The 27,464-nt window shown below is 42.2% G+C and overlaps 1 protein-coding gene across 33 annotated transcripts in view; it reads left to right on the top strand.

The window, feature by feature from the left end:
- TRPM3 (transient receptor potential cation channel subfamily M member 3) overlaps positions 1-27,464 on the top strand; it is a 798,781-nt gene that overhangs the window by 716,989 nt on the left and 54,328 nt on the right. For 30 of the 33 annotated variants that reach the window (XM_029202614.1, XM_029202612.1, XM_029202616.1 and 27 more), the window contains 4 exons: positions 3,549-3,689; positions 10,351-10,479; positions 14,952-15,203; positions 21,329-21,503. In XM_029202614.1, coding sequence (XP_029058447.1) covers positions 3,549-3,689; positions 10,351-10,479; positions 14,952-15,203; positions 21,329-21,503 — 697 coding nt within the window. Of the gene's footprint in view, positions 1-3,548; positions 3,690-10,350; positions 10,480-14,951; positions 15,204-21,328; positions 21,540-27,464 lie in introns of all 33 variants that reach the window. The other 3 variants (XM_029202588.1, XM_029202590.1, XM_029202585.1) reach the window with 1 other exon arrangement.

The raw sequence follows: 27,464 nt of genomic DNA, 5'->3' as shown, positions 1-27,464 counted from the left end.
TTGCCTAAAGAACTTACCATAATTTTTGCCTCTGAACCCCTTCAAGGATAGGAAATGATATTTTGATCATTAGCAGAAACGTTGGTAGTAGTAATACCAAATCTTTATTGAATGCTTCAGCAGAGGGGTAAAGAGTGTGCGCTCTGGAGCCAGAATCCTGCCCTGTCACCTACTCACTGTGGGACCTTGGGCACAGTTTCTTAACCTCTAACATGGGAATAATGACATTATTATTATTACTAGCTCACAGGTACATGTAAACTATGTAACAAGTGTACATGTAACTAATGTAGACTGGTGCCTAGCACATGGTAGATGTTTGCTAATATTGCTATAATGGTGCTAAATGCTTAACCATACACTTACTCATGGAATCCTCACAACAAGCCCACAAGGTAGGTACTGTTGTTATACCATTTTATAGATGAGGAAGCTGAGACTCAAGAGAGGTTAAATGGTCCAAGGTTGCCCACCTAATTAGTTGCAAAGCCAGGATTAGAACCCAGGCATGCAGACTCCACTGGCCATGCTTTTACCTGATAAAGCTAAGATGCAAAGAATTTCTTCCTAGTCTCAAATGTAGGAGCTCAGCTGGTTTGGTCTACCACATAGTAGAAAGAATCCAGTAGGGATGCATGGGCCTCCTGTGTCAAGTATGACATGGCCTTGACATTGGTGTACATCCTAGGAAGGCTCAAAGAAGGAACCTAGGAAGGTAGCCAGAAGCTAAAGCAGTATCTTTCTGGTGGGTCTGAAGGAAGATAACAAAAGAGGCAGCTGCCTCTCCTGCTCAGTCCAGAGTTTTGAGGATCTGATCTTTCAAGAAGCCACAATAAAAGATGCATCTCTGGACTAAGAGCAGTCTACTTCCCAAATAGCCCCTGCCGTTGTCTACTGAGAACCCAAGTAGAAGACACCACAACAGCATTACTGCCTGAGCTGATTCTCCACAGGGTGAAACAGCAGGGAGAAGGAAAGGAAGGAAAGGACTTATGGGCTGGCAAAGTCAGGGTTGGACAGCATTTGTTTTTAAGGTGGCACTTTCTTTGACCCTAATGACAAATTCTGTTACTGCTGGACCACTGGTCTCAGCTCACCCCAGACAGGATTGGAGAATACAGCTTGTTGACAACTCCACTCCCTTCATAGCATTGATATTTGAGCTTCTGTGTTAAACCAATATATTCTCTCTTGGAATGGAACCTTTTCCCTTGGCCCTTCCAAAATTATACATGAAATATCAGCCTCAGTTTGCTTCACTTTAGTAGCCTTTAATAGCTTAGCTCACCTCAAAGGATCTTTCCCAGACTTGACATCTGTGTCTAGCCAGCAAAGATTCTGAAATCCATATCGTGTAGTCATGTCTGTATTTGACCCTGTTACAATCTGCTTTAAGAAATGTAGGCTAAGGAAATGTTTGACTACTGGGAAAAGAAATCAACAAAATCAGCAAGTTACGCTGCTTAAGCTGGAATGAATGAAATGTCGAAAATGCTTTACTTAAACCATGAAAGACAAGCCTCTTAAAAATGCACTCACTTTGAAATATTTTTGAACAATAAAGGCAAAATAGATTGTTCGGTTTTTCACTTTGTTTTACCTGCCTTGCTAGGTAAGTGTCTTGAATTTTTCCTAATAAAGCAACACATCCACGGACCAGGGCATTGTTACAACTCTGTTGGGAAAGCCACCGTCCCTAGAGGTTACCCCAGGATGCCATTCTCCAAGATGCCTAAAACCCTCCAAGCTGCCTTTACTCTCATCTAATTGTGTACCCAAATGGCCTTGTATTATCGAGCATATAAATAAGCAGAATAGAAGTAGGATAATTATGTTACATATATTATAAATTATAGAAGAGAAATATCATGTAACTTCAGAGTTTCCTGAGGTCGATGATCGATATTTATAGAACCCTGTTGCTGTCTAGTGTGCTATATCCATCACAAAGATTGACTCAGCTCACTGATCAAAATAAATTCTTAGATGGGCCATAGTATGGAATCTTACCTATTCATTAGTTCAAGGTACTTTTCCAGCCAGAGAGTCCATAAAGGAATGGAAGTTACCCTTTCCCGAAATCCTATGGTTACAGGTAAATCATTTGTTGATTGTTACATATTTGAGTAAAGTGGATATTTGAGGCAATGACAAAAATAGTTGAAACTAATATATCTATATTGTGGGTAAGGTAGTTTGAAACCAGAATTATCTAGTTGTTGTCTCTGTTATCAACTTCAAGGTAAATTATTTTGGTAATTAGATCTGCAACTTTAAACCCATATTCCTATACTTTTCCTTCTCCCAAATCCTTATCTGTCTTCAGTAGTTATAAGGTTTTACCCTGTTCTCACACTTAATAAAAATTTCATTTCCCAAACATTGTAGAACTAACCTTGCTTAGAACAATATGGAAAGAATTAAAGCCAAGAAATTGTGCTGTAATAGGTGCCTAATATCATACTTTTATTTTCTTGTGAGAGATCCCAACTAGATCATTTCAGTCACGAGTACCCGAGAAAGTCTTAGTTCACTTTAAAGACCAGCTAATCTTTACCGAGCACTTACTACGTTCCAGATGCCAATTGATTTGTAAACCAACCCTCTATCAGGTGCTATTACTACCCTTATTTTACAGTTAAAGAAACTAAGTCTCAGAGAGGTTAAAAGAGTTGCCCAAGGTGCCAGAGAGGTTAAAAGAGTTGCCGAAGGTGCCACAGATTCTAAGTGTCCAGGGTAGGACCCAGTCCCTTTCTGTGTCCACTTTTTCTCAAGTTCTGCCTTTTTTGTGATGTTTAAGTGTTGTTGCTGCTTCTCCTGTCAGAAATGAGGAGGAAATAGTGAATTCTCAAGGAGACCTGTAATAACTTGGGAGATGAGGGCCTTTTCTGGTCAGCCCTGACTTCCAGTCCCATCTGGTTGACTCTGCCACACAGAGGAAGGCAGTGTGCCCAGGAATCACCAAACTAGCACCAGCAGTAATTCAGGCTTTACAGGGTTTGAAATCAGGGAACCGAGGCACATGCCTAGGAGTTGGGTAGACATTCCTAAGTTCAGGCACTACAGATAACTTAACCTCTTGAATATTCAACACCTTTGGATAAATAAGGTATTACTAGTCCAATTTACCCTTGACTTAAGAGTCGTTAGCATGAGTAGAGAACCCAGACCTGCCTGTTCCACGATATATAAAGGGGGAGAGGGGTTGGGAGGAATGATAGATTCCTGGCCTTTCCAGGTTACGCTCTTTCTGTCTCTCAGAACTCTGGGTATCTTCCAACAGCTCATCTTCCAGAGGTTCCAGGTTGGAAGAGAAGAGAATGGTCAAGAAATATCCCTAAGGCCTTCCATCCCAGGGAAAGGATACATAGATTCTACGTATAATGCAAATGCACACTTAGGGAAGGCACAATCTCTAAATCTCTGGGGGCCCTGAACAAAGCTGTTAGGTTCTATGAACACACTTTCCCCATCTATAAAATGAGATACATGTTGAAACATGTTCTGCAGAACCCTGCTGTGATGGTATTGGTTCTCTTCCACTGTAGGCAATGTTGGGACGAAACAACGGGGAGTCCTCCAGGAAGAAGGATGAAGAGGAAGTTCAGAGCAGACACCGGTTAATCCCCCTGGGCAGAAAAATCTATGAATTCTACAATGCACCCATTGTGAAGTTCTGGTTCTACACTGTAAGCATCTTTCCTTTTCTCCTTTTATTAAAGGAGAAAAGGCCACAAAGAGCCAATGTCAGTTTCTCACACACCTGGGTGGTTTCTTCTACAAGTCATTATATAAAGACCATACAGGCAGGAATAATGGCTCTGTGACCTTGCTTTTTCCTGTAGCTTTGCAAGATTTGTGGAGTTTGTGAGGCAGCTTCCACAGCTTCTACATTTCTCCTCCTTGCAGAAAAGAAAGGAAATGGTAAAAGTGAGAACTAGCAGAATAGAGGTGAGATGAATATGAGTCTAGTCTAGAAGGGAAGTAGAGGTCCTTCTACAAAACGCTTCCCTTTTCTGGGTGGATGAGCAATGGATCAGAGTTGCCCATTTTAGACACCAGCCCTGGGTTTGGGGGGGATATTTGGTGGGTAAGGGCTGAGCAGAGTGTTAAAAGGAAAACCACTAAAGATGGGGATCAGAAGTGTGTAATTACTCCCAATCCGGTATGTCATCAAACAACCTTTCTTGCTCTGACACCGTTAAACACCATGCAAACCAAAGCAGCAAAAAACATGCAAAGCGACCTACAATCACAGCAAATACTGTCCAGTAAGCACACCCTGCAAATATTTTCTGCCCACAAGATAAAAGATTATCCCTGAAATAGCCTCCTCATATGGGAGAAATGGCCCGTCTGCCCCTGTTTTTCATGATATTTTAAGCTTAAGGTGAGCTTTGACCCAGGTCGTCTCTGCTGCTCTCCAGCCAATGGTGGAGCTGTGCCAGATGAAAGATAGTGCATCTGTGTTTTTGGCCTTTTTCACAACCAGCTCCACACCAGTCACTTGAGTCAGCAACAGGATAATCTGAGTCTGAGGCCGAGATGACGCAAATGACCAGATGAGGTCCTTTTTGTGTGGTCCTGTATGCTAACACTCAACACTGGCTTTAAGCCAGGCTTTCCCAGCCTCTGTACGATTGACATGTGGGGCGGAATAATTCTTTGTTGAGGAGGGCTGTCCATGTGCAGCAGCATCCCCGGCCTCTGTCCACTAGATGCCAGTAGCAGTCTCCAGCCCCCAAGTAGGACAACCAAAATGTCTCCAGACATTGCCAAATGTCTCCTTGTGGGGTAAAACTGCCACAAGTTGAAAACCAATACTTTAAAGTTTGGTCTTCAAAGAGGATGGCAAATTATTAAAATACAAATATGATCTTCTTAGTGAAGTAAAAATTTAAAGTTTAAATTTATTAGCATTAAAAAAAATCCTTCCCACCCCCCAAAAAAATAACTAAGGCATGCAGAAATCATTTCTATTTATCTATTGCATGCAGATATACACTATTTTTACCTTGCAGAAAATAACAGAGTGGTGGCAAGCATGGACTTTAGAGTCAGACAGCCTAAGTAGAAATCCTGTCTGGGCCTCTTTATTATTGTGTCACCTTAAGCAAGTTACTTTAGCACTACGTTCCCAGTTTTCTTAAGATGGGGATAGTAATAGTACCTACTTTATAAGGTTTGGTAAAGATTAAATGTGTTAAAATATGTAAAGCACTTAGAACAGGGCCTGGAACACGTAAGCACAATATAAATGTAACTTGTTATTCCTAGGCTGGTCCCATTGCAGAGCAAAGGTCAGTGTTTTATTCATCCACCCAGGCAAAATGTTAAACTATCATTTATTGAATACCTACCTTTCTCTTATATTAGACTGCTTTAATTGTCTAGGACAGAGCGTGGCAAACTACAGCTCACAGGCCAGACCCAGCCCACTGCCCATTATTGTGGCCCCGTGAGCTAAGAATGTTTTTTACATTTTTAAAGAGTTGAAATAAAATCTACTGAAGACTAATTTGTGACACGTGAAAATTACATGAAATTCACATGTAATTCCCCTGTCCATAAAAAAGTTTTCCTGGAATACAGCCAAACTCATTCATTTACCTATAGGTCTGGGTGCTTTTGTGCTACAACTGTTGAGTTGATTACTTGCGATAGAGACCATCTGGCCCACAAAGCCTTAAAAATTATCTGGTCCTTTACAGAAAATGTTTACAGACTCCTGATCTAGAGCATGAAAGAAACCAGTAGTAGTATCAAGAATTATCTATCACCTTTACAAATAGAATACTAGCATCTCTTACTCTTCCAAGGCATCTCTTTTTTTTCTTTGTCTGGGTTCAGTATTAATTTTACTTCCTTGATTCCTCTAGTCCCCATTTACTTAGCTGAGGCAATTTGTTAGCCAAGAATGTTTTTAAATCACAGATGCCTTGCCAGTGGTTCTGAGCCTTGGCTACGCATTAGAATCACCTGGAGTGCTTAAAAAAAAAGACAACCTGAGTTCTATTTAATCTATATGTTTATCTACTTAGAAAGATGCCTGGGTTCTTTTCCCGGCGATTCTGTTGACATTGTTCTGGGGCACAGCCAGGACATCAGGATATTTCAAAGCTCCCAAGTGGCTGTAATGAGTAGCCAGGGATGAGAACCACTGCCCTAGACAAAGGGCTGAGTTTTCAGCCTGGTATTTCCAAAACTTCCATGATGATAAGGGATTGTGTTAGAAATGCAAATTCCTGGCCCCATCACAGACCCACTAAATGAAATCTCCAGGGAGGAGCCCGAGCGGTTGTGTTTAACAAGCTTTCCAGGTGAGTCTTGTGGTCTGGGAAGCTTGGGGCATACTGCTTTTCTTGTACCATATACTGCAGGTTGTAAGGCTGTCCCTTTGAGAAGTGGGGCCCACGTGTCCAGCTCCCTTCTGCATGGCTGACTGGGTTACCCTCCACAAACCCATCAGACTGGATGCTCCAGTCATGTCTGATTGTGTTTCCACAATGATTTTCAGAAATCCGTAGGTATTGACAAAGCCTCAAAGAAGTAAATGTAGATGCAGAATGTCAATCTTTAAAGTCCCCAGAGATGCTTAACAGTAAAATGCAGCTTTAGATCAAAGGGCCCATTTGCTTTTGGTTGTGTTTTTTTCTATAAGAGTAGTTCCCACCTTGATTTCCCAAAGTATCCCCTTCTACAGTCCAAAGGTTCTGAAAGGTAGGACACACCTCACTTCCACATAACCTCACTTCGGTGTCTTAGCAAGTTTCCAGAGGAGCAGGTTGAGTCCTCTTCTGTTCCAAGAAGAAAGGAGGCAGGGATCCCACTGGCTCCCAGACCAGTTTGTGGTGAGGGCCTCTTTCAAGTGCCCAGCTGGAGAGGATGCCAATTCAAGGTGCAAAGTGGTGCCAGGTCAGAGGGCACCGGGTGTGCTCTGGGCTTCTCCAGCAGGAACAGACTCCTTCCTCTGCTAACACGATGGGCCCCTCCACGCTCTAGTGGCAGTAGGAAAAGGCCTGGGAAGAAGCGAGGAATGGCCAGGCCCCACCAGGGATCCCCAGGCAGCTTCAGCAGGCTTTGGTGCTTGCATTTCATACTTTAGGAGTCATGCACCTTGGTTAATGGTAAATTTATAAAATATATAAGCAAATAAAATACAAATTCTTATAGGATTCCCACTAACTTAAGAATCACAAGGTTCTGTTTCTTTTCAAAGCTATGGCATTCTACACACAGCTTGTTAAAGCTTACAGAATATATATGTGTGTATATATGTGACTATATATTCACACACACACACACACACACACACACACATTAAAGCATGTCATGTTAGGGTTATCTGCAGCAAGGCCCCATGAATGTTAGCGAGTTCTAAGATAGGTTTCTTCCAAGGCAGCATCCAGTCCTCTGTTGTACCACTGAAACATGTTTAAAGCCCTATTTTTGGAAGTCTGTGTTTTGAGAGTTGTCCCAAAATATTATATTGTAGCTTGTTTATGGAAAGAAAAGCATTGTAGAGTAACTGATTTAAAAAATAGGCAGGAGCTAAAAAGGATGTTCGTGGAGGAGGCATAAGCAATGAGGTCAATTTAAAAAAGAAAAAAGAAGAGAGGTAGGAGTAGTTAAGTGGGGGTAAAAAAGGAAGGAAGGACTGAGGTAAGAGGAGGCGAGAGGCATAGAAGTTTCTTGAAAAAAGAGGTGTATAATAATATCAGTCATCATTCATTGGGCCTCTATTACTGTATCAGGAGGTAGATGCATATTCCCCTCCCCCATTCTTCTGAAAGCTCTACAGGGTCGGTAGCAAACATCTCCATTTCACAGAAGGGAGGCCCAGGCAGGCGAAGTGATTTTACACAAAAAGATACAGCTGGGATGTACTTGAGCCAGGATTTAAATCCAAGTTTCACTGACTTTGCATCTACATTCCTTCCACCAAACACTAGTCCTTCTGCCAAACAAGTACATTAGACCTGTGTTCAGAGGAGAGAGGCAGATTGAAGGAGTTATTTAAGTACTAAAATGAAGAGGTTCTAGAAGAGTTGTGTGTGTGTCACTGGGCCTACCTGTGACAAGAGAAGATAATGCTTTGGAATGTTTTGTAATGAACTGAGTAAAATGACAAAACCTGGGCAGTTAACAAGGCCCACCGGAAGCAGTGGAATTTGGTCCAACAAGGAGAAGGAAGCAACTAGAAAGAGAGAAGGATTTCAGGTCAGAAGGAGGCTAAGAGCATATTTCACCGTTTATCCACTGAAGTCCTTTCCTTGTGTTTTGTAAAATACAGAACTCACAGGGACTAGAGAGTGGATGCCAGTGTATAATGGTAAACAGGAACCATATGAAACGAATTACACTCTAAACACCGTCCTACACGATTTCACATTGAGTAGACTCTTTTCAGGTGAGGTTTTTCACAACATGCTAATGATCCCGAAGGGGGTGGGGTAGGAACTGAGGCATGGTTATAAATGGTGGTCCTTGGGTGTGGGGGGGTGTATACCAAAGTGAATCTCTCAGGAGGGGGAGGAGGCTTGCTGATCCTCCAGCATCTATGCAGCTGCCCTCTCACTTTCATACGTGATCTCAATTCAACTCTGATATATGCCCACCCTTCAAGAGATGAAAAGTTATATTGCTGTGTCTATAAATCCGTCAATGTAATAGTGTCTCAGAAAGTACCTTTGACTCATATTAAGGACCTATGTATTCATTTATTTTTTAAATGAGAAGGGGGAAAAAAGGGAAAGCGGGAAGAAATAAGAAAAAAAAGGGGGGGATGATAAAAAGGAAAAGGGAGAAAAAAGAAAAGGGGGAGAAAAAAGAAGGAAATGGAGGAAAAAAGAAAAGGGAAGAAAAAGGAAGAAAAAAAGGAAAGAGGGAGGAAAAAAGGAAAAGGGGAGGGTAAAAAGAAAAGGGGAGAGGATAAAAAAAGGAAAAGGGAATAAAACCGGAAGAAAAAGGAGAGAAGAAAAGAAAAAGGGATTAAAAAACAGGAAGAAGAAAAAAAACAGGAAGAAAAAGAGAAAAGGGGAGAGAAAAAGAAAAAAGGAAAAAAAGCGGAAGAAAAAAGTAAAAGGGAAGGAAAGAGGTCCGTTAGTAGAGAAAGCAATGTTTCTCTAGCTCTGCAGGGCCGCCCGTTCCCGTCTCCCAGCCAGGCTGCATCTTTCTCCACCTTCTAAGCTGCCTCCAGGGCTCCAGAATCATGCGGTATCTCCAAAATTCTCAAGGTCTCAATCCTTTTGCCCACACCATATCCTATTCTTTGCTACCTAAGCTCCAAAGAGTGCAGATTTCAATAAATTCACTCTTAGTTCCTATTCACAGCCCCTGAGGCCCCTAAAGGCAGCAAGTACCTTACTCGACCTGAAGCCTTGCCTAGAAAAGGCTTAACTTCTATGCCATTGCCCCTAAGATGAGTTTTTTTCTCCAGAGGCTCCTCAGCCCCTTATGTAAGAACCTCACTAGCCCTCCTATACTCCACTCATCTAGACATACCTGAGTTGTCCAGTGACATTCACCAAACCTGAACGCTGAGTTTTCCTGGGACATCCAGCAACTCAGCTAGTTCCATCAGGGCTCAACCTGCAGTGCTAGTGCCTCCTGAGGATTAAACCTTACTCCAAGCCACAGTCGGCCCTACAGACTCATTCTTTCCTATAAATTGCTTGTCTTCTCTTGTTTTGTTCAAAGAAGCAGAAACCAGGAAGGAATATCCCAGCTTGGATAGGGCAGGAAAGCAGTGCCTGGGATAAGAGGTAAAACCTTCCCAGGGCACCGCCAAACCAAGCACATTAAGATAGGAGAAAAAAAGAAGACATTAACATAGAAGAGAATTAAAGTGGGGCTCCAAGAAATTCCGGGCTATTATTTATGTCGGTTTGACCAATTTACATGTATAGCATGTGTCTGCCTTTCCTTCTTACAGACATTTAATCTACCTGGCATTCACTAGGCAAAAATTCACTGTGCTGTCCTAGTTCAAGGACCCAAGGCTCATGCATGAGCAAGAGCAGCCCCTGAGAGAAGAGGTTCCATTTTTAAGCAAGAAAATACGAGAAACAGGGAATTGCAAAACAAAATGGTGCATCATGACACATAGGTACAAGCAAAGTACTGGGACACAGAGACACGCAAGGATCAAAAGGAAGATTGTATATCAAATTATTTCAAAATCACAGTCTTTTAAAATTCTTTTGATCGTTTAGAGCCTAGAAGTTCATTTCGTTGTGGATTCCTAGTCCTGCTTGCTGACCTTGTTGTGTCCTGACTCACAGTGGCCTGGCGCAAGGGCAGGGCTCCCAGGTCATCGCAGCCAGAGCACTGTATTGTGTTTCCTTACAGCTGGCGTACATCGGATACTTGATGCTCTTCAACTATATCGTGTTAGTGAAGATGGAGCGCTGGCCTTCCACCCAGGAATGGATCGTCATTTCCTATATTTTCACCCTGGGAATAGAAAAGATGAGAGAGGTAACTGCTTTCATAAAAGAGAACAGAGGAGAAAGACAGTGGTTAGTTACATCTGTGGATAGAGGGGATCACGGAACACTCGGGATCCAAGTTAAGCCAGAAACTATTTCTCTAACACTGCCACAGAAATAAAGGACTTGGCTTCCACAGCTGCTGACAGACCTGGGAGGCTTCAGTGTGTTTATAGGGTTGTCAGTCCATGCATGCTTGGGATCTAGTCTATTTTCTGCTAGAGTTATCTCTTACCCCAAGAAACCCTCCAGTTGTCTTCAACACTGTTTACACCTCTCTTTCCTCGTCCTGATAAACATGACTTTAAAATTTTTTCTACTTTAAGAAAGTTTTTTTTAATCTTTAAATTTTCCACTTTTAACTCCCATTGCAACCCCTTACTCTGTGTCTCTTTGGACACAGTCCACCAATACCTATGATTCTGCAAATGCATTTCAGCAGCTCTAGGAGGAACTATGCTTTCATTCATTAATTTATTCCCTGGTTTATTCCTTCTCAACATTTATTATGTCCCTGCTGGGCACCAGCCTCTCTACCAGCCCTAAGTGAATTGAGCATATTTCTTGTCCTTCAGGTTGAGGATGTGGGTCCCTCTCTTCTCCCCCCAACGCCATAGCATAAAAGGAGCCATCAAAATGCCACCCTCCTGTGACTTGAAGTCAAAGCTAGCCTCGGGTCATCAGATTCAGAGCCATTAGAATAAATGTAGTCAAGCAATAATCCACCAGAGGGCTCTGCAACCCTGCCCAACAAGCTCCCAAAGCCCATTCCCAAGCCCACAGGGGAGGCAGGCTTGTAAGTTATAATGATTCCTCTGCATTTCTTACTCCCTGTCAAGTGCACTGCATTCTCGAGAGCTCTGGAACAACCCTACTTGCTGTACTACAGTGAGTAGGAAAATATATTGAGCTCCATAGAAAAAAGGATTCCTACAAACCCACAAATTCACCCTTGCCTTCATTACTAAGACAGGTTAAAAGGGCCTTACTATCTTAGGGCTTAGCTCTAGAATGTTCTCCTCCAGAGAAAAAGTGGGATCATTTTTTTAAAAAAAGCAAACATGTATAAATATTTAGAGCCCTTCCTTGGGTTTTTTAACTGCTTTGGGGATATTTAAATTCTAACCAGCATGCCCCTATCCTGAGAGTCCCATTTTATAAGGGACTGGATTTTTTTTTTTTTTTAAAGTGGCTGCCTTTGCCTCATTCCAACTAGTTGTCTACTCTTAGCCTTTCCCATTCATAATGCCTTCCACTTCCTGACCACTGTTGTGCATTTCCCATTTGTAAACTGAAAACAGTAATAAATTCGCTTTGGTCTTTGTGTAGCTCTCTGAGAACTGAGGCCGCAACTGCTGAGGGCTCTGTTGCTGTGCAGCGCCAGCTCACTGGCTTTGTGATTTAAAGCCCAGATGCCTATTCCTTCCCCAGGACAAGCAGAAAAGGGAGAGACTTGAGCAGGGAGACTGGAATCTCTCCAGGGACTAGACTGGAAGAAGACAGGGAGCAGTCTGTACTCCACGGACTGTTCTGGAAGAGGCTGCCAAGCCGGCGGGCTGCCAGGAATCTCCAGGCTGGCTATCCATTTCTCCTGAGGCGGCATGTAACAGCGGGGAGAGCAGGCTTTGGAGCCTGGGGTCAGCGGGGGGTCAACCAAAAGTCCTTGTTTCCGAGGAAGCAGTGGGGCGGGAGGCACTGACCACCTAAGTATCTGACCTTCCCTTTGGCCCAATGAGGTTGCGCCCTGGCCCCTCACCCCACGTCCCTGAACCCATTAAGGACATGCTCAGGCGCCGAGCGTCCCGCCTGGTGCCTCCTCACAGCACGCGGGCCCTCCAGACCTCAGACGCAGGAGTCTGAAAACAGGGGAAAGTCTGTAGGCTTCCGCGCCTCCGGGGACATAGGCGGGCTCTGTGGTTTCTTCCGGGGCTCGCCCCTTCCGGCATACGTACTTCTGCGCGCAGTCAGCCAAACAAGCCCGGTCGTCACGTAATAGCGCGTAACTGCCCCCGGCTGCGGGTAGACAGCTTCTCACGTGGGGCCTCCTCCCCGCGACTCGTGAGGGAGGTGGCGCGCTGTGAAGACATCTCCACTGCACAGGTATGGGAACCAAGACCCAGGGATTGAGCAATTTTTCTGCATCCCACAGCTAGAGAGGAGAGCTGGGCCTTAAACCCGACTGACCCGGCCCTAGGCCCACGGCTCTTTCCACTCCCCGCGAGGTTGCAAACTGAGACGCTCCCCGGATCCTTGGGATCCTAAGAGAGACCTCACCCCAGCCACTCTGCTTTTATCTCTTTTTATGTTGAGATTTCAGAAAAATACTTTATTTAAAATATATATACATATATACTATAAACCTTAGGCGAGTGTGGGCAAAGGGTTAGAGAAACTCTAAGGCATTCCCCACCTCAGCACATACGCTTGGGCACAGACAGGTTTTTTCCCCTAGTTAAGGTGGAGCCTGGGTGGGAAGCCATCAGGACAAGAGCTGCTGCAGGAATTCTTCATGGGTAGGACAGTGGCTCCCAACCTGTGGTCACCAGCATGACCTGGGAGCTTTTAGAAATGTAAATCCTCAAGCCCCACACAGGCATACTGAAGCAGAAACTCCAGGGCTGGGGCCCAGGCAACCGTGTTTTCACCAGCCCTCCAGGTGATTCCGATGCATGCTAAGGTCTAGGGTTTAGGAATGAGGCACTAGAGGATGAAGAATGAGGCTGCCACGTGACTCCTGGTATCTTGCTCAGCCTTCCAAGCCCCAGTCCTGACTCACTAAAACCTCCCTTCCTTAATGTTTCAGGCCAAGGCAAGCTATTAAAGGCACCGTGAGGATTCAAATAAATAGCTGTAGATTAGACCTGGCCCCAGTCTTTGCACTCCTCTCCTTCGAGAGGTCCTGAGTCGGGAAAGGGGTGGGTCATGGCTTGAAGAGGTGGAAGTCTCAGAGGCAAACACAAGTGATTCGTGAAGGTAGCCCTACTGTATAGCCTCACCAGGTTCCTCACATCCTGTGGTGCAGAATGGGTGTCAACTCCTGCTATCCAACTGTTCATTTCATAGAGTGTGGAGCAGCAAAAAGCCCCTCTAGATTTAAGATAATTCAGAGTACCACCCAGCAGTTAAGATATACAAGGGAGTGGGGAATTGCTATGAGGTGTCTCTGCAACAGTCAACACATATTTCTTGAGTGTCTGTTATGTAGCAGGGCCTGGGAAACAAAGGGTCTGTCCTCAAAGTTTACAGTTATAGATGAGAGGAGAGATGGATGTTGAGAGGGATGCATGGATAGATGATAGCTAGCTAGCTAGACTGGCATGCGTACATGTACATGCATGTACATGCATACACGCATGCAGAAGATTTCCATATAGTGATAAAAATCTTCAAAAAATAGAGTAGGATAATGTATTAGTGGCTTGGGCGTGTGGAGACCACTGCAGGGAGGTGGTCAAGGAAGTTCTTCCTAAGAAGGGGGAATTTGAGTGGAGACCTTGAGTATAAGGAGAACCCAGACATGTAAAAATCTGGGAGAAGAAAATGCCCAACAAAAGGAACAAGTGCAAATGTCCTGAGTATAGAATGGATTTGTTATGCTTAAGAGCAAACCACTATGGCCTCAGGGTAGTGAACGGGGAGGATATGGTGGGACGTGAAATGAGGCCACCGTAAGGAGTTTGGATCTTTCTGTATTCGTAATGGAAGCCATCAGACGGCTTAAATATTCAGTTATCACAATTTGCTTTAGTTCTGCTGTTGTTCATATGTCTCTCAAGTCTCTCTCTTTTTTAAATTGAGGTATAATTCACCAGTAAGAAAATGAACAACTCATAAGGGTACAGCTTGATGAGTTTTTACCTACCCATACAACTGTGTAATCACCACCCAGCTCACGGCTTAGGCTTTTAAAGGTCTTTCTGTGTGCTGCTCAGAGAATACATTGAGGCTGGTCGGGCAACAGTGGTGGCAGGGATACCAGTTAGAAGGCTGTTGCAGTCATCTGGGCAATGTAATGGGGCTTAGGATAGAGTGGCAACAGTGAAGGTGGTGAGAAGTGGTTGGACTAGGTCATATTTGGAAATATAGGTAATAGGACATGTTGATGCAGAGGATATGGGTATGAAAGAGGAATGAAGGAGTCCTCCTAAGTTAGTGGCCTGAGTAGCTCAATATGGTGATACCGTTTACTGAGATGAAGGAGGATTTTGGAGATTTGTAGGGTATTAGGAATCAATAATTTTATAGCAAAACCCTAATGCGTGTCTTAGAATTGTAAGGCATCCCAAAGGAACAAACTTAATTGCTTATATACAACTGAGCTAAGCTTAGGCCATCCAGATGAGTAGATACAGGTAGACAAAACAAGCTACTGATGTCAGCTAACAGACCAAGCACTTTGCAACTGGGCTGAAAATACAGACAGAAATCAAACCTAACCCCACTCTCTTTTCTGACTTTTAGATTTTGATGTCAGAGCCAGGGAAATTGCTACAAAAAGTAAAGGTGTGGCTGCAAGAGTACTGGAATGTCACAGACCTCATAGCCATCCTTCTGTTCTCTGTTGGAATGATCCTTCGTCTCCAAGACCAGCCCTTCAGGAGTGACGGGAGGGTCATCTATTGTGTGAACATCATTTATTGGTACATTCGTCTATTAGACATCTTCGGCGTGAACAAGTATTTGGGCCCATATGTAATGATGATTGGAAAAATGGTAAGCAGGGTCCTCTGATTCCATGTTATAAGTTCTCAGAGAAGGAGTGGTTATCATAGGAAGAGAGAAATAATTCATTTGGGTCTGCTTTCAATGTCTGAGATGGCCCTGGGGGTGTTTTATTTTTTAATTCCTTTTGAGTGTTCAGAAGTTTGATTACATCTATATATTATTAATACATAACTGGAGGATTAACTATCACTTACTCATTCACTTACTGACAAATATTTATAAACATCGTCTATTTTGTGCCAGGCACCTGGGTAGGAGTTGGGTATATAAGGACGCTCATTTAATAAGGTAGATGATGAGAGAAAGAGAGAAGTGATTACCATACAGTGTGAGAATGCTGTAACAGAGTTGTGTATAAAATACCTCAGGAGCATAGAAAAGAGACGGTTGGTCAGGGAAGCCTTCACACAGAAGTTACATTTTATATCGGAGAAGGTATGGATCTCCACTGTAAATTTTTAACAGATTCCTTTTTTCTTAATGAAGTTCTAGAAAAACATCTTTCCCTACACAGAGGGGGAAAAAAACATAGTTTATTTGAGTTGAGTTAGGTTGAGTTTGAGTTGAACATTAAGTTCTGTCAATATATTTTGTGTTTTGTTACATTACTGGAGAATGATATCTGTTGAAAACTAGGTTCCAGAATGATGCTTCTACTTATCTTATTCTTTTAAAAAAAGAATCCCAAGTGCCAAGTTAATATGCTTCCCACATATGGCTGTGGACTTGTTCTGGTATTCCTGGACCATACACTAGTTTCCAGACTTTCTCCATAAAGACTGAGCCCTCACGGGACAGCATCGTTGTAACCCTGGGAATGCACAAGTAAATCAGCCCCCTCTCCAAACTTACTAGAGGAAGAATCAGACTCTGATGCTCAGTGCTTTTTATCAGTTACCCCAATTTTCTAAGTGTGTCCCCTTAACCTTTACAGGGCATATGTGGAAAAGCCAAGTACATCCATTTTACTATGGCAAACAGCTCTTACTGAAAAATCTCATTCCTAATGCCCTCCACTCCACTCCCATTGTATCAGCTCTTGAAACAGTTGAACAGTTGGTCAACAGATATCCTTCATCATTCTCACTCAGGTTTTACTATTTACATCATTAACTGCTTACCTTTCAGTCAGCAAATCAATATTTATTATTATTTTGTGTGTGTGTATGTATGTAACTTTACTAAAATGAGTCTTAAATAACAAAAACTCTTCCTACAAAAGCACTGGCAAACTCATACGAAGAGAGGGAGACTTTGAATCTAAGAGGAAAGGGTTATAATACCTTGAGCAATTTATTTAACCTCTTTGAGATGCAGTTTACTCATTTCCAAGTAGTAATAATAAATGCATATCTTTTCAGGTTGTGGTGATAGTTAGAAATAACACAGGTTAAGTGGTCAACAGTGTCTGGCTCACAGTAGGTAGTTGATAAATTATATCTGTTACCATTGTTAAAGTACAATGGAAAAAGGAAAAATCGGTGAGCATACTTATTTGCTCTATTCCTAATCCTTTTGTACAAAAGCTTGGTGTTTATAAAACCAGCATTGTTTAGGGAAAATATCACAAAGCCCACTCTAGAGCGGAAAAACTTGAATTCAATAAGCTTGAGTTACTTACCCAAAGCTGAATCCCAGTTCATTTGGGGGGGTTTTTGAGTAGGAAACAAATGTGTATCTTACTGTATAACACTACCTCTTACATCATCTTTGTACTTTAGTAATGAATTTGAGATGGTGGTGAAAATGTCCACATCTAAAAGCAGAGTCTCCACTTAGTCTATAGAAGAGGTTTAGGAGAGAGGATCTGTTGGCTTTCCACACAATTTATGTATAAAAATGTGTAGATGTATGAATTTTCTGGACAGAGGGGACAGACATCTATGAGATTCTCAAATGTGAAATTCTCAAATATATTCTCAAATGGACCCAATGAAAGTGAAGAACTATAACAGCTGCAAAATTAAGCCAAGTTTTCTCATTCTTGACACTATTGCTATTTTGGACTAGATAATTCTTCATTGGGGGGCGGGGGACTGTCCTGTGCATCATAGGATGTTTAGCAGCATCCCTGGCCTCTACCCACTGGGTGCCAGTAACGCGTGTGCATGAGCGCGCACGCGCGCGCACACACACACACACACACACACACACACACACACACCACTCACAACAACAAAAACATCTCCAGATATTGCTGTATGTCCCCTGTGGAGCAAATTGCCCTCTGTAGAGAACCGGTACATTAGGTGAATACATTATCTGATTGGTTGTTTTTCTTAATTGATCATTACCTTATCTTATTTCAATAAATAAAATTGGGAAAGACCCAAACAAGCCAGATATATTAGTTTTAAGAGGTTGAGTCACATTTAAATACTTGAAGTAACTAGTCACACTAATGCAGTAAGATTATTTTCAAATTCATATCTATCTTTTTAATAATGGTATAATTATCCCCAGTTTTGATGAGAATGAAACCTTACCGTGGAGTGAGCAAGAGAGATTGTACTGCAGTTTTTCTACATTCTAACTTACTCTTGACTGATTAGTGAAGTCATTCATAAGTAGAAAATGAGTATATTGGGGGGCTTTGTTTGCTTTCATGGGGCTTTTAAGATAATTAGTTCAGTAATAGAGTCACTGATCCAGAAGGTAGGTAAACTATGCCTATGGAAATTATCAGTGAGCTGGATGGACTGCCAGGATGGAAGCTTAACAAAATATGCCCAGATGTGGTTATACCGAAAGCCCCCAACATTAGAGAGCCCCTGTTAAGTACTAAACAGCCAAGTAACTCACTGTGCCCTGTGGTCTAGGGACTGCAGGCTGCTGAAGTACTTGGACTCAATACTGATCAAGTATGATTCCAATTAATCTTCAGATCCAGAATCACTTAATGGAATTCCAACCCTTTTCTTCATATTCCACTTCTCAATGGGTCTCTAAGCCTAGCACTAAGCTCACTTATATAATGTGGAATAAAAACAACAATAATAGGTTTCATTTACTATGTGCCAAATACCGTGTCAGACTTGTCAATCATCATTACAACCCCATGAAATAGGTTTTAGTATCTTCATTTCATAATTGAACAAACTGAAACTAGGCAAGGAACAAAGGAAGGATTCAGACTCCTATCTGTCTGACTCCACAGCCTGACCTCCTTTCAATTCTAATAATAAACTTTTACTGAGAACTACCCACATTAAGTGTTTCACACATTATCTCATTTAATCCTTACAAAAATAATATGCATTATTATTATTATCCCCACTTTACAAATAAACAAGACCAAGCAACGTGCCCAAGATCACCTAGTTGTTTTTACTACCAGAGTCAAGGTGAAAACTCAGGTATTCTGACACCTGAGGACACATACTTAACCGCTACAGTATATAGTCTCCTCTATAGAAACCAACCAAAGGATATTTGAAAGAATGAGACACAATCGGCTCTCTTCATATTGAACCAATTGGACAATTTAGCTTTAAAAACAGAGGTAGCCAGGGCTTCCCTGGTGGCGCAGTGGTTGAGAATCTGCCTGCCAATGCAGGGGACACGGGTTTGATCCCTGGCCCGGGAAGATCCCACATGCCGCGGAGCAACTAGGCCCGTGCACAACAACTACTGAGCCTGTGCTCTAAAGCCCATGAGCCACAACTACTGACCCCGTGTGCTGCAACTACTGAAGCTCGCACACCTAGAGCCTGTGCTCCACGACAAGAGAAGCCACCGCAATGAGAAGCCCACGCATTGCAACGAAGAGTAGCCCCCGCTCACTGCAACTAGAAAAAGCTTGCACGCAGCAATGAAGACCCAACACAGCCAAAAATAAATAAATAAGTAAATTAAAAAATAAATAAAAAATAAAAATAGAGGTAGCCAGACCCAGTTCTCACTAATAATGTCCTGTTTCTGCAGTTCACTCCAACAGATATCAGTTTTTGTATGGAAGCTAAGATGCTTTTGAAATGTATGAAGTTGAGTGTTTGGGAACAATGTTTCTTTGGTTGTTTTGACCCTTTGAATAGATATTACAATCAAGCTGAATGAGAACAGTCCTGAGAAATTAGAACAGTTGCTGTATTTACTGGCTGAGTTTTCTTGGGTCAGACTAGTTCCTAAGTCTCATAAGTATACACCTTCCTCTCCCCACCCACCTTTTCATCAGTCTAAAATATAACATGAAGGACCCATTTGTGTTTTCTCACTAATAGAACTTTTTGTAAATAAATGATGAAAGAATTTTATAAGAGAGAGAGAGGAGGAGAAATAGACCCACATTCCCTATAAAACTGTTTCAGCACAGCTGGCTTGTTTACTTTTAAGAGAGTTCTGAGGCCACTAAGTTGTGAAAAGAATAATTAACCAGCATATATTTTTAAGGACAGTGAACAAATACAAATGAACATCAAATTTTGAGAGATTCTTATTTAGTTTCAAAGTCAGACAATACTTGAGAGATTTTTAAGTTGCCTTGAAAGTTGATTAATTGGCCTAAAATGTATTGAGCCCCCAGTGTCCTAAGGCATACAGGAAGGCTGTAATGTTTTAATTCCAATAATTAATTCCAATGTTTTAATTCCAATAGCACCATGAAACGTATTCTTGCAAAATAAAATTTTAAAACTAATTTAAAGCCTTCATTACTATTGATAAAATTATCATCAGTCTTTCTTTGTGGATGGACATTCCTTCAGGAAATTTGGTATCCAAGGGAAGATAGTCTTTTGTATTAGGTGGTTTTATGTAAGGGATAGAAACCAATCTCCAACTAGCTTAAGCCCAGGAAGGGTAGATTGATTTACAGCAGGGCATGATGGAACTGGGCTTAAAAGCTACTGCAGCCAGGCCCCAAACTACCATCACAGCACACTCTTTCTCTCTGGAATAGCGGCTTCATTCACTCTGGTCACTTTCTCTAGTGGGAGACTCAGCCTCAGACACTCTGAATTCACATCATTACAGGGAGAGTAAGGGAGCTTCTCTCTCCTGCTTCAGTTAAAAAAAAAAAAAAATCCAAAGAAGGAATTCTGGTTGGCATGTCTGTGTCACATGCCTACCTCCTGTCACTGTTGCCAGAGGGCAAGGTACCATGATTAACCCAGCCTGGAAAAGACACCTACCTTTAGGGCCAAAGTGGGTGGGAACTGTTTCTGAAAGAAGGAGGCAGTGGGTTCTGGCCAGGCAAAATAATATTTAGTACATCCTCATCTACTTTCAGTGATAAAAGGAAAGTAATTTGGCATGTGAGAAACAGATCCCAGATAACATGTATCATGAAAACAAGCAAAAAAAGAAAGGAATAAAGAGGAACAAGAGATAACATTGTACTTGAATGGAGTCGAGAATTTTATAAACATGTCGAGATGAAAATCCAACATTTCAGCAGCAAACACAGGAATGGGCCATTAGGCTACCTGATTCTAATGCCTACAAAAACACCCTCCATAACTGATAGGATGCACTTCAGAAAAAAGCACAGAAGAAGTGGTTCTCTGAGAGACTGGTTTGTGATAGAATACCATGCAATGAGGTAGGGGCCACAAGAATAAGATGGTATAAGGTGGATATTTGGGTTGTCCTAGCCTTGTTAACAAATGATTATTTTCTTGAGCTTTTCAGCTCTCCATAAGCCTTTCAGAATTTAGGGAATTTACAGCATTGCAATAGTTGTTGAAATAGTTCAACTATCTCAATTCCAGTTTTGCTAAGAAGAAAGAGACCCAGCAAGGGCATTTGCCTTTCCCAGGAGCAGAAAAAAAGTTAGTACTGCATTAATATAAAGACTCAAGCCTCTGTGTTATATGACTCTCATGCCTAGTCTTGACTAGGTCCCACAGAAAACAATGGAAGATGGAGGGGTTCCACTGTGCATGTGCTTTCTTTTGTTTTTAAATGATTTTTGAGTTACTGACAAGCTTGTATGGACATTGGCTTCAAAAGGCCAAGTGTTCTCTTACCTGAACACAGCTCCCTATGTCAACATCCCTTATCAGCAGTCTCAAAAGTGCACCTCCTTCAAAGGTTTCCTTCAATGTCAGCACCACAGGAATACTCAGTCATTCTGGTTTTCTTTTGTTTCTCCCTCTGCTTTCCCACCCTTCCAGATGATAGACATGATGTACTTTGTTATCATTATGCTGGTGGTGCTGATGAGTTTTGGGGTCGCCAGGCAAGCCATCCTGTTTCCCAACGAGGAGCCATCATGGAAATTGGCCAAGAACATCTTCTACATGCCCTATTGGATGATTTATGGGGAAGTGTTTGCAGACCAGATAGACCGTAAGCAAGTTTATGATTCTCATACACCAAAGTCAGGTATTTAACTTCATTTGGGTCATATCTTTTCCAAGTTTATTTGTTTGTTTTCAATAAATGGCTCAAGATAGAGGACTGATTCCTAGCTTGCTATCTTGGAGGAAAAAAAACAATTACAGAAGGTGAATATACAATTTTAGCAAAGTAGTTCTCGGGTGTTTTTTTCAGGTATGTCCTTTCTGTGACATCTGTTGTGCCAAATTTGATCAAGAATGAACCATTTAAAAAGGTCTAAATTCTTTGGGGATTCAAAATCCTAGGGCCATGTGTTGAATATTTCAATATTAGGAGTATATTATGTCACTACTCCCCACCCTACCCCAGCCCCCAGCCTTTAAAAAATAAATTCCTTGGGTTTGACTTCAGAACAAATAAACAATTCTCAATTTCGCCATCAGAATTCAAGAGGGTAAACATCTGCATGGTGTTTTCCTTGCACTGGAAACTATTCTCCAGCTCCTTTTCCCACTGTCTTAAATTATGTGCTATTGAGACTCAAAAGCTAGTATTCATTGCCTGAAAGTATGGAAAATGCCTTAGGTTATAAAATGAGTTGCTTGCTTGTAAATGCCAGAAAAAAAAATAGTATCTATATCATGAAGTGATTCATTGTGAGGAGCGAGTGCCAGCAGGCCCCCGATGTTTCATGCCCTAATAGATGCTGATTCTCTGTAATAAACACCCTTCTTGTATAGAGTTTGAAGATAGTTGTGTCCTAGGAGTCTGTTCCAGCATTTTATTTGGATCAAATGTCAGGGCACACCAGGCACTGGGAAATTATTTGGGAAGAAAGCATCAGGAAAGAAATATCTTTCAGTGTGGAGGAGTTGAATCCCAGGAGCAGCCATTTCTCATTTTCCCTGAGGAGTTTAGCTCTAGAAATAACATCCTTCCAACATTGTTGAATTAACATTTTTCTAACATTTTTTGCTGACAGGCCAGCCATCTGAGCTCTGGACTATGGACATGGATTAGGATTATATAACTAGGTAGTATAGCTTATTAAGAACAGGAACAGAAACTAGTCAGCATCTCCCCCGCCCCACCCCCTCCCCGCCAGTCCCAGGTAGGACTGAGACCAGGAAAGTAAGGACAAAGCACCAAAAAGTGTGAGTCCTACAGGCCTGTGAAGAGCATGTGTACGCTGGCCACAGAACACACCAGTCTCTCATTTTCCCTTCCATGACGGGTTTTGAACAAATACTCTTTCCTTCTCACAGTGAGTTATCTGAGGCAAGAAGGTTTTTTGGAACACCTAATTGGAACAAATACTCATTTCATGAGACTTAGCCATCTCACTGAGCAAGAATTTTAACTCCATCTCCCAGTTGGAATATCTTTGACAATGTGCAGCGTTCACCAAGACAGCTTTTCAGGGACTGGGGAAAACTCTTTTGAATTCCTTTTTTCAAATGGTCCCTAAAGGCAAAGCAACACTTAAAAAGCCCACCTATGATCATTCTCCTCAGAGATTAAATGTACTATTTTTCCCCAAGAAATTGCTTTTCCACTTACATTATTTTACTTTTTCTATCTTTCCTTTCTTTCCCCAAATGAAATTAAGCCCCTATGGGCCTTTTGACAGTGCAGCATTTTGGGATGGGAGAAGGAGGGAGGTGTAGGTGTGCTTTATGAGTGGGATTCTGTCCGTCCGTCTACAAGTGGCCATTTATTGATGTTGTACTGTGAACACAGCCTAGTGCAACAAACACCACCATCTGGCTGAATCAGAGGTTCTATTATTGTTATTTTAAAAGAAGGGCTGATTGTAGTTTAGAACTTGAAAAAACCCTGGAGGTGGAAGTGCAGTGTTTTGTGTGAGTGAAGTATGAATAGAGATTTCCCACATTGTTAATTAGATCTGTGGTGCTCTTTGTGTGTGAGAATAAATTTCTACCCCATATCCCACATATCCCAGTATGTAGCCAACACAGCCTTGGATGGATGTAACCTTCATGACACCCTTCCCCCCGACCACTTACCTTCCTTTTTGATATTCTGAAATTGGCTGCAATGGTGGCCACTGTTCTAAGCTAAATCAGCCAGTTTTCTGTCTAGAGTGTTAAAGAGTATTTGTCCTTTCTCAAATGGGTATAGGACGCTGACCCCAAACCTGTCATTACACTTGGCCAAAGTCATTGAACATCCCTGTCCTCTAAATGATTTGGTCTTCATGTCATGGCACTGAGTGGGCCAAAGGGGGATTGGGTGATGGCCCTGCCCGGACATTCAGAACTGCCCCGGAGACCCAAGTACCGAGCTATTTGAGAAAGGTACAAATTGTTTATGCTGCCCTGCGGTGTCTTGCCTCCTTTCTGTGCCGTGTGCAGGTTGGTTTGTGAAGCATGTGTTCAGGCTGATTGGATCTCATATCCCCCTGGACCCACAGTCCTGCCCAGGGTCCACCAGCCTCATCGTGTGGATGTGCCCAGTGGGGACCTCTCCAAGTGCTGCCCATCCTCGCACACCTTCTCAGAGCAGCTCATTGCTAACGTAACGCACGCGCTCCATGTCTAACTCTTCTTGTTTTTAGCTGCAAAATTGTCAAGCCCATTTCATGTTTGCAGAAATAATCTTTCTTAATTAAGATGAGTGTATATGGCTGTATAATGGGGCCCTCGGGGTGGGTTATTAACATCTGTCTCACACCTCAGAAGGGAGGACAGCTTTAATGCCCTCACTTCTGGGAGGCAATATTACCCAACTACAGATTTTTAATATACATTCCATTTTTTTCTTGTAGTTAGTCCTAAACCCAGAGACTATCAATAAGGCCAAAAAAGCTAGAATGAGACTTCTAAGGTTACTTTCCAAATGTGCTTAAAGACTAAAAGCAAAAGGAAAAAAGAAAAAAAAAAACAATGTAAATTTACAAAATGACATATACTTTGACCTCTAAGCCAAGTTGGGTTAACACAAACGATAGTCCAGCCTTAATCTTAATTATCTGTAGAGGCTAAAACATTTGCTTTGGTGTTGGGAGCAGAAGTGAGTGCAAGAATGTGTTTGGAAACAGCAGATAATGAAACTCAGGAAGGAACAGTGATGATCTGCTCTTCTAGACACTTTGCCTAACACCCTGATTAATGGATGGGAATTGAACCTGCTGTCATTGTCTGATTGGTGGATTTCTGGTTTTTGTTTTTTTCAAATAGCCCAAAATAATCTCAGATATTTATGTTTTATGTACTAGCTCTCTAAGACCCAATCTCTGGCCTACCGTGAGGGGACTTGGGCTCCAGGTTACTAAAAGCATTGCTACTGAATGATGATATCCTTCTGGGCATCTCATTAAATGACCCATGTTGCATGGCTTCTGAGAGCTGGTCAGGATCCCACTGGAGCCTGAGGGGAAAAAAGCCACTTAAGAGTAGAGGAGCAGCAGAATAAATTTCCAGCACATTCATGCCAAGGTGGGGGCAAAGCTAAAATTAGATGGATTTTCGCCAGCTGAGAAATCTGGTTCTACGTTTTTGTGTGTGAGGTGCTTGGAAGTTCACCTCTGTTGGCAGAGAAAATGGGGTGTCTCTAGCTTCCTCGAGCCTCTGAATGAATGAGACTTCCCTTTATTTACAGGGCATCTTTGCGTTGCCTGCCATACACACAGATTCCCCAGGCTGTACCAGGGCAGGGGGAAAATGAATCATGCTCTTGAATACATTAAATCAGCATCTAAATTTAGTCCTTTTTTCTGTCTCTCTTGAGTATTTTCACAACTTTGGTTAGTAATGTGGAAGCAGAATGTCCAAAACTTACTTTCTACCATGACAACTTATTATTTAGCCGTTTCTATTCTCCCTAAATTAACTATCCAACCTACCTAATGCATGGATCACATTTTATTTCCCTTATTGCCTAGGGAATATTAATAGGTTATCTGGAGTAAGAGGGATATTTGTGTTGTTGTTTGGTTTGATTTGGTTTTGCTCATTTGTTTATTTAGTACTGAAGTTTTGCGGTTCAAAAACTCTATAGGCTTGTTGTCTCTGTGATGTTGACTGGATTTAAAGTGTTGTTTTTGTCAGGAAACAAGGAGCATGCATGGGCATATAAAGCTCAGACATTCTCCTGTATTACTTTTCTGTCTCAAATCATTTGTTGCTCACTTCAGGTGTGGAAATTAGGATAGCTCAAGGCCGGTCTCTAAAATATGCCTACTTACGGTGACGCTTAGAGCAGCAAGAACACAGAAGATGACTATTGTTATGCATTTTAAGCCATAGACTCCAGTTCTGGAAACTCAGGGCTCTGCATCTGTTTGGTATTCAGGACTGACCTTCTCTAATGGATTCAGAGCACATTATGCCTGACAGCTGTGGCGTGGGGAGTGTTCCCTGACGAAGGAAAGTATTTTGGAAAAGACAAACTCGAGCCTGTGCCAACTTTTGGGAAAGGGGGTATTGTTTTGCTGGGTTTTTTTTTTTTTGCAAATTGCTAAGGAAGTAAGCCAATATGAGGCACCACCCCCATTTTCTGTCCCTGAAAGTCAGCTTACACTGTAGAGAATCCCCACCCAACTTGTTTACTAATGCAGCCTGAGGGTTAGCGGGCTTACAAACAGCAGAGCTATCTGCAGACAGGCCGTTGTGATGATTCATTTCACTATTGTAACCAACATTTGTTACACTGTCATCATGCTGATTTTAGCCTTTGCTCACAGGTTAGGCTCCATTTTTAATTTGTTCATTTCTCAGTCAATGAATATTTATTTTGTTCCTACTATGAGCTGAACATCGAGGTACAGAGATGCATGTGACAGAGACATTGTCTTCAAGGAATTTACAGTCCAGGAGAGACAGACTGACGTGGTCCATATATGTGGAGATGGAGCCCCAGAAAGAAAGTAGTCAGTTCTTCCTGGGGTGAAAGGAGGAGCACAGTAGATGAAGCCTTGCAAAGAGTGGGAAGGTTGAGCTGAGCCCTGAAATTTAAGTAGATATTTGCTAGACAGATGGGAGCAGGGGGGGTGTGAAGGAGAAGAATGACATTCCAAACTGAGACTTAGAATGGAAAGTTCCAGGCACAGCAGGTAGTTTAATATGGCTGACTGCAGGGTGAGAGGCAGGAGGCAGGAAGCAGGACAGATGGGTCTGAAGAGAGACAGGAGTATAGATCTTAGCGGAGTTATACTCCCTGCTCAGGGTAGTACCATGATATGATATATGTTTTAGTTGGAGCTATCAAGCAAAATGTAAAGGGTCCATAAAAGGGATGGAGATGGAAGGTGGGAGGACATTAGCTAATGTGGTAGCAGTTGGGATGGAGAAGATAAGCAGCATAAAACTTCAGGAAGGTAAAGTCAGAAGGACCTGGATGGAAGTCAGATGGTGCAGAAGGTGGGATTGCGGGAAGTGGAAGAGGATTTAAGATGGAGGAGATGAAGTTCACTCCAAGGTTTCTGGCTCAGTCTAAACAGTGCTGTCATCTACTGAGATAGAGGAGCAGGAAGGATGAACTGTGGGGGGAAGGGGACTTGTTCACTTGGGCTTGGATGGAGCTTGAAGGTTCCATTGGAATTCCAAAAAAATTATGAAGAAGACTATTTTGTATATAGAACTCTGGAGCTAAGTAGAAAAAGCTGGACTGGAGATACAGATTTGGGGTTCAAGAATATTACCACCAGTCAAAGCCATGGGAGTGGGTGAGCTTCCCAGAGAGCACAAGTAGAGAGAGAAGAGAAGGCCAGAGCAGAACCCTGAGAATGGAGGAGTCAGCAGTATCAAATGCAAGAGAAGAGTGCAACTAGGTGAATATTTGAAAGAGTCCATTCAGTTTGACCTTTAGAAAGTCACTGGTGACTTTGGCCAGAGAATTTGCATTTCAGTGGGGAGTGCAAAAATCAATTACAGTGATTTAAGAGTAAATGAGTAGCAAGGCAAAGCATTTACCAGGGAAAAGGGAGGGAGAGAAGTGTTGTATATGTGT

Source organism: Monodon monoceros, unplaced genomic scaffold (genome assembly GCF_005190385.1).
Source record: "Monodon monoceros isolate NGI ecotype Baffin Bay Population unplaced genomic scaffold, NGI_Narwhal_1 Super_Scaffold_5, whole genome shotgun sequence".
In the NCBI taxonomy this organism is placed as follows: domain Eukaryota; kingdom Metazoa; phylum Chordata; class Mammalia; order Artiodactyla; family Monodontidae; genus Monodon; species Monodon monoceros.
Note: the sequence above shows the minus strand (reverse complement) of the source record. Positions and strands in the feature narration are given on the sequence as shown.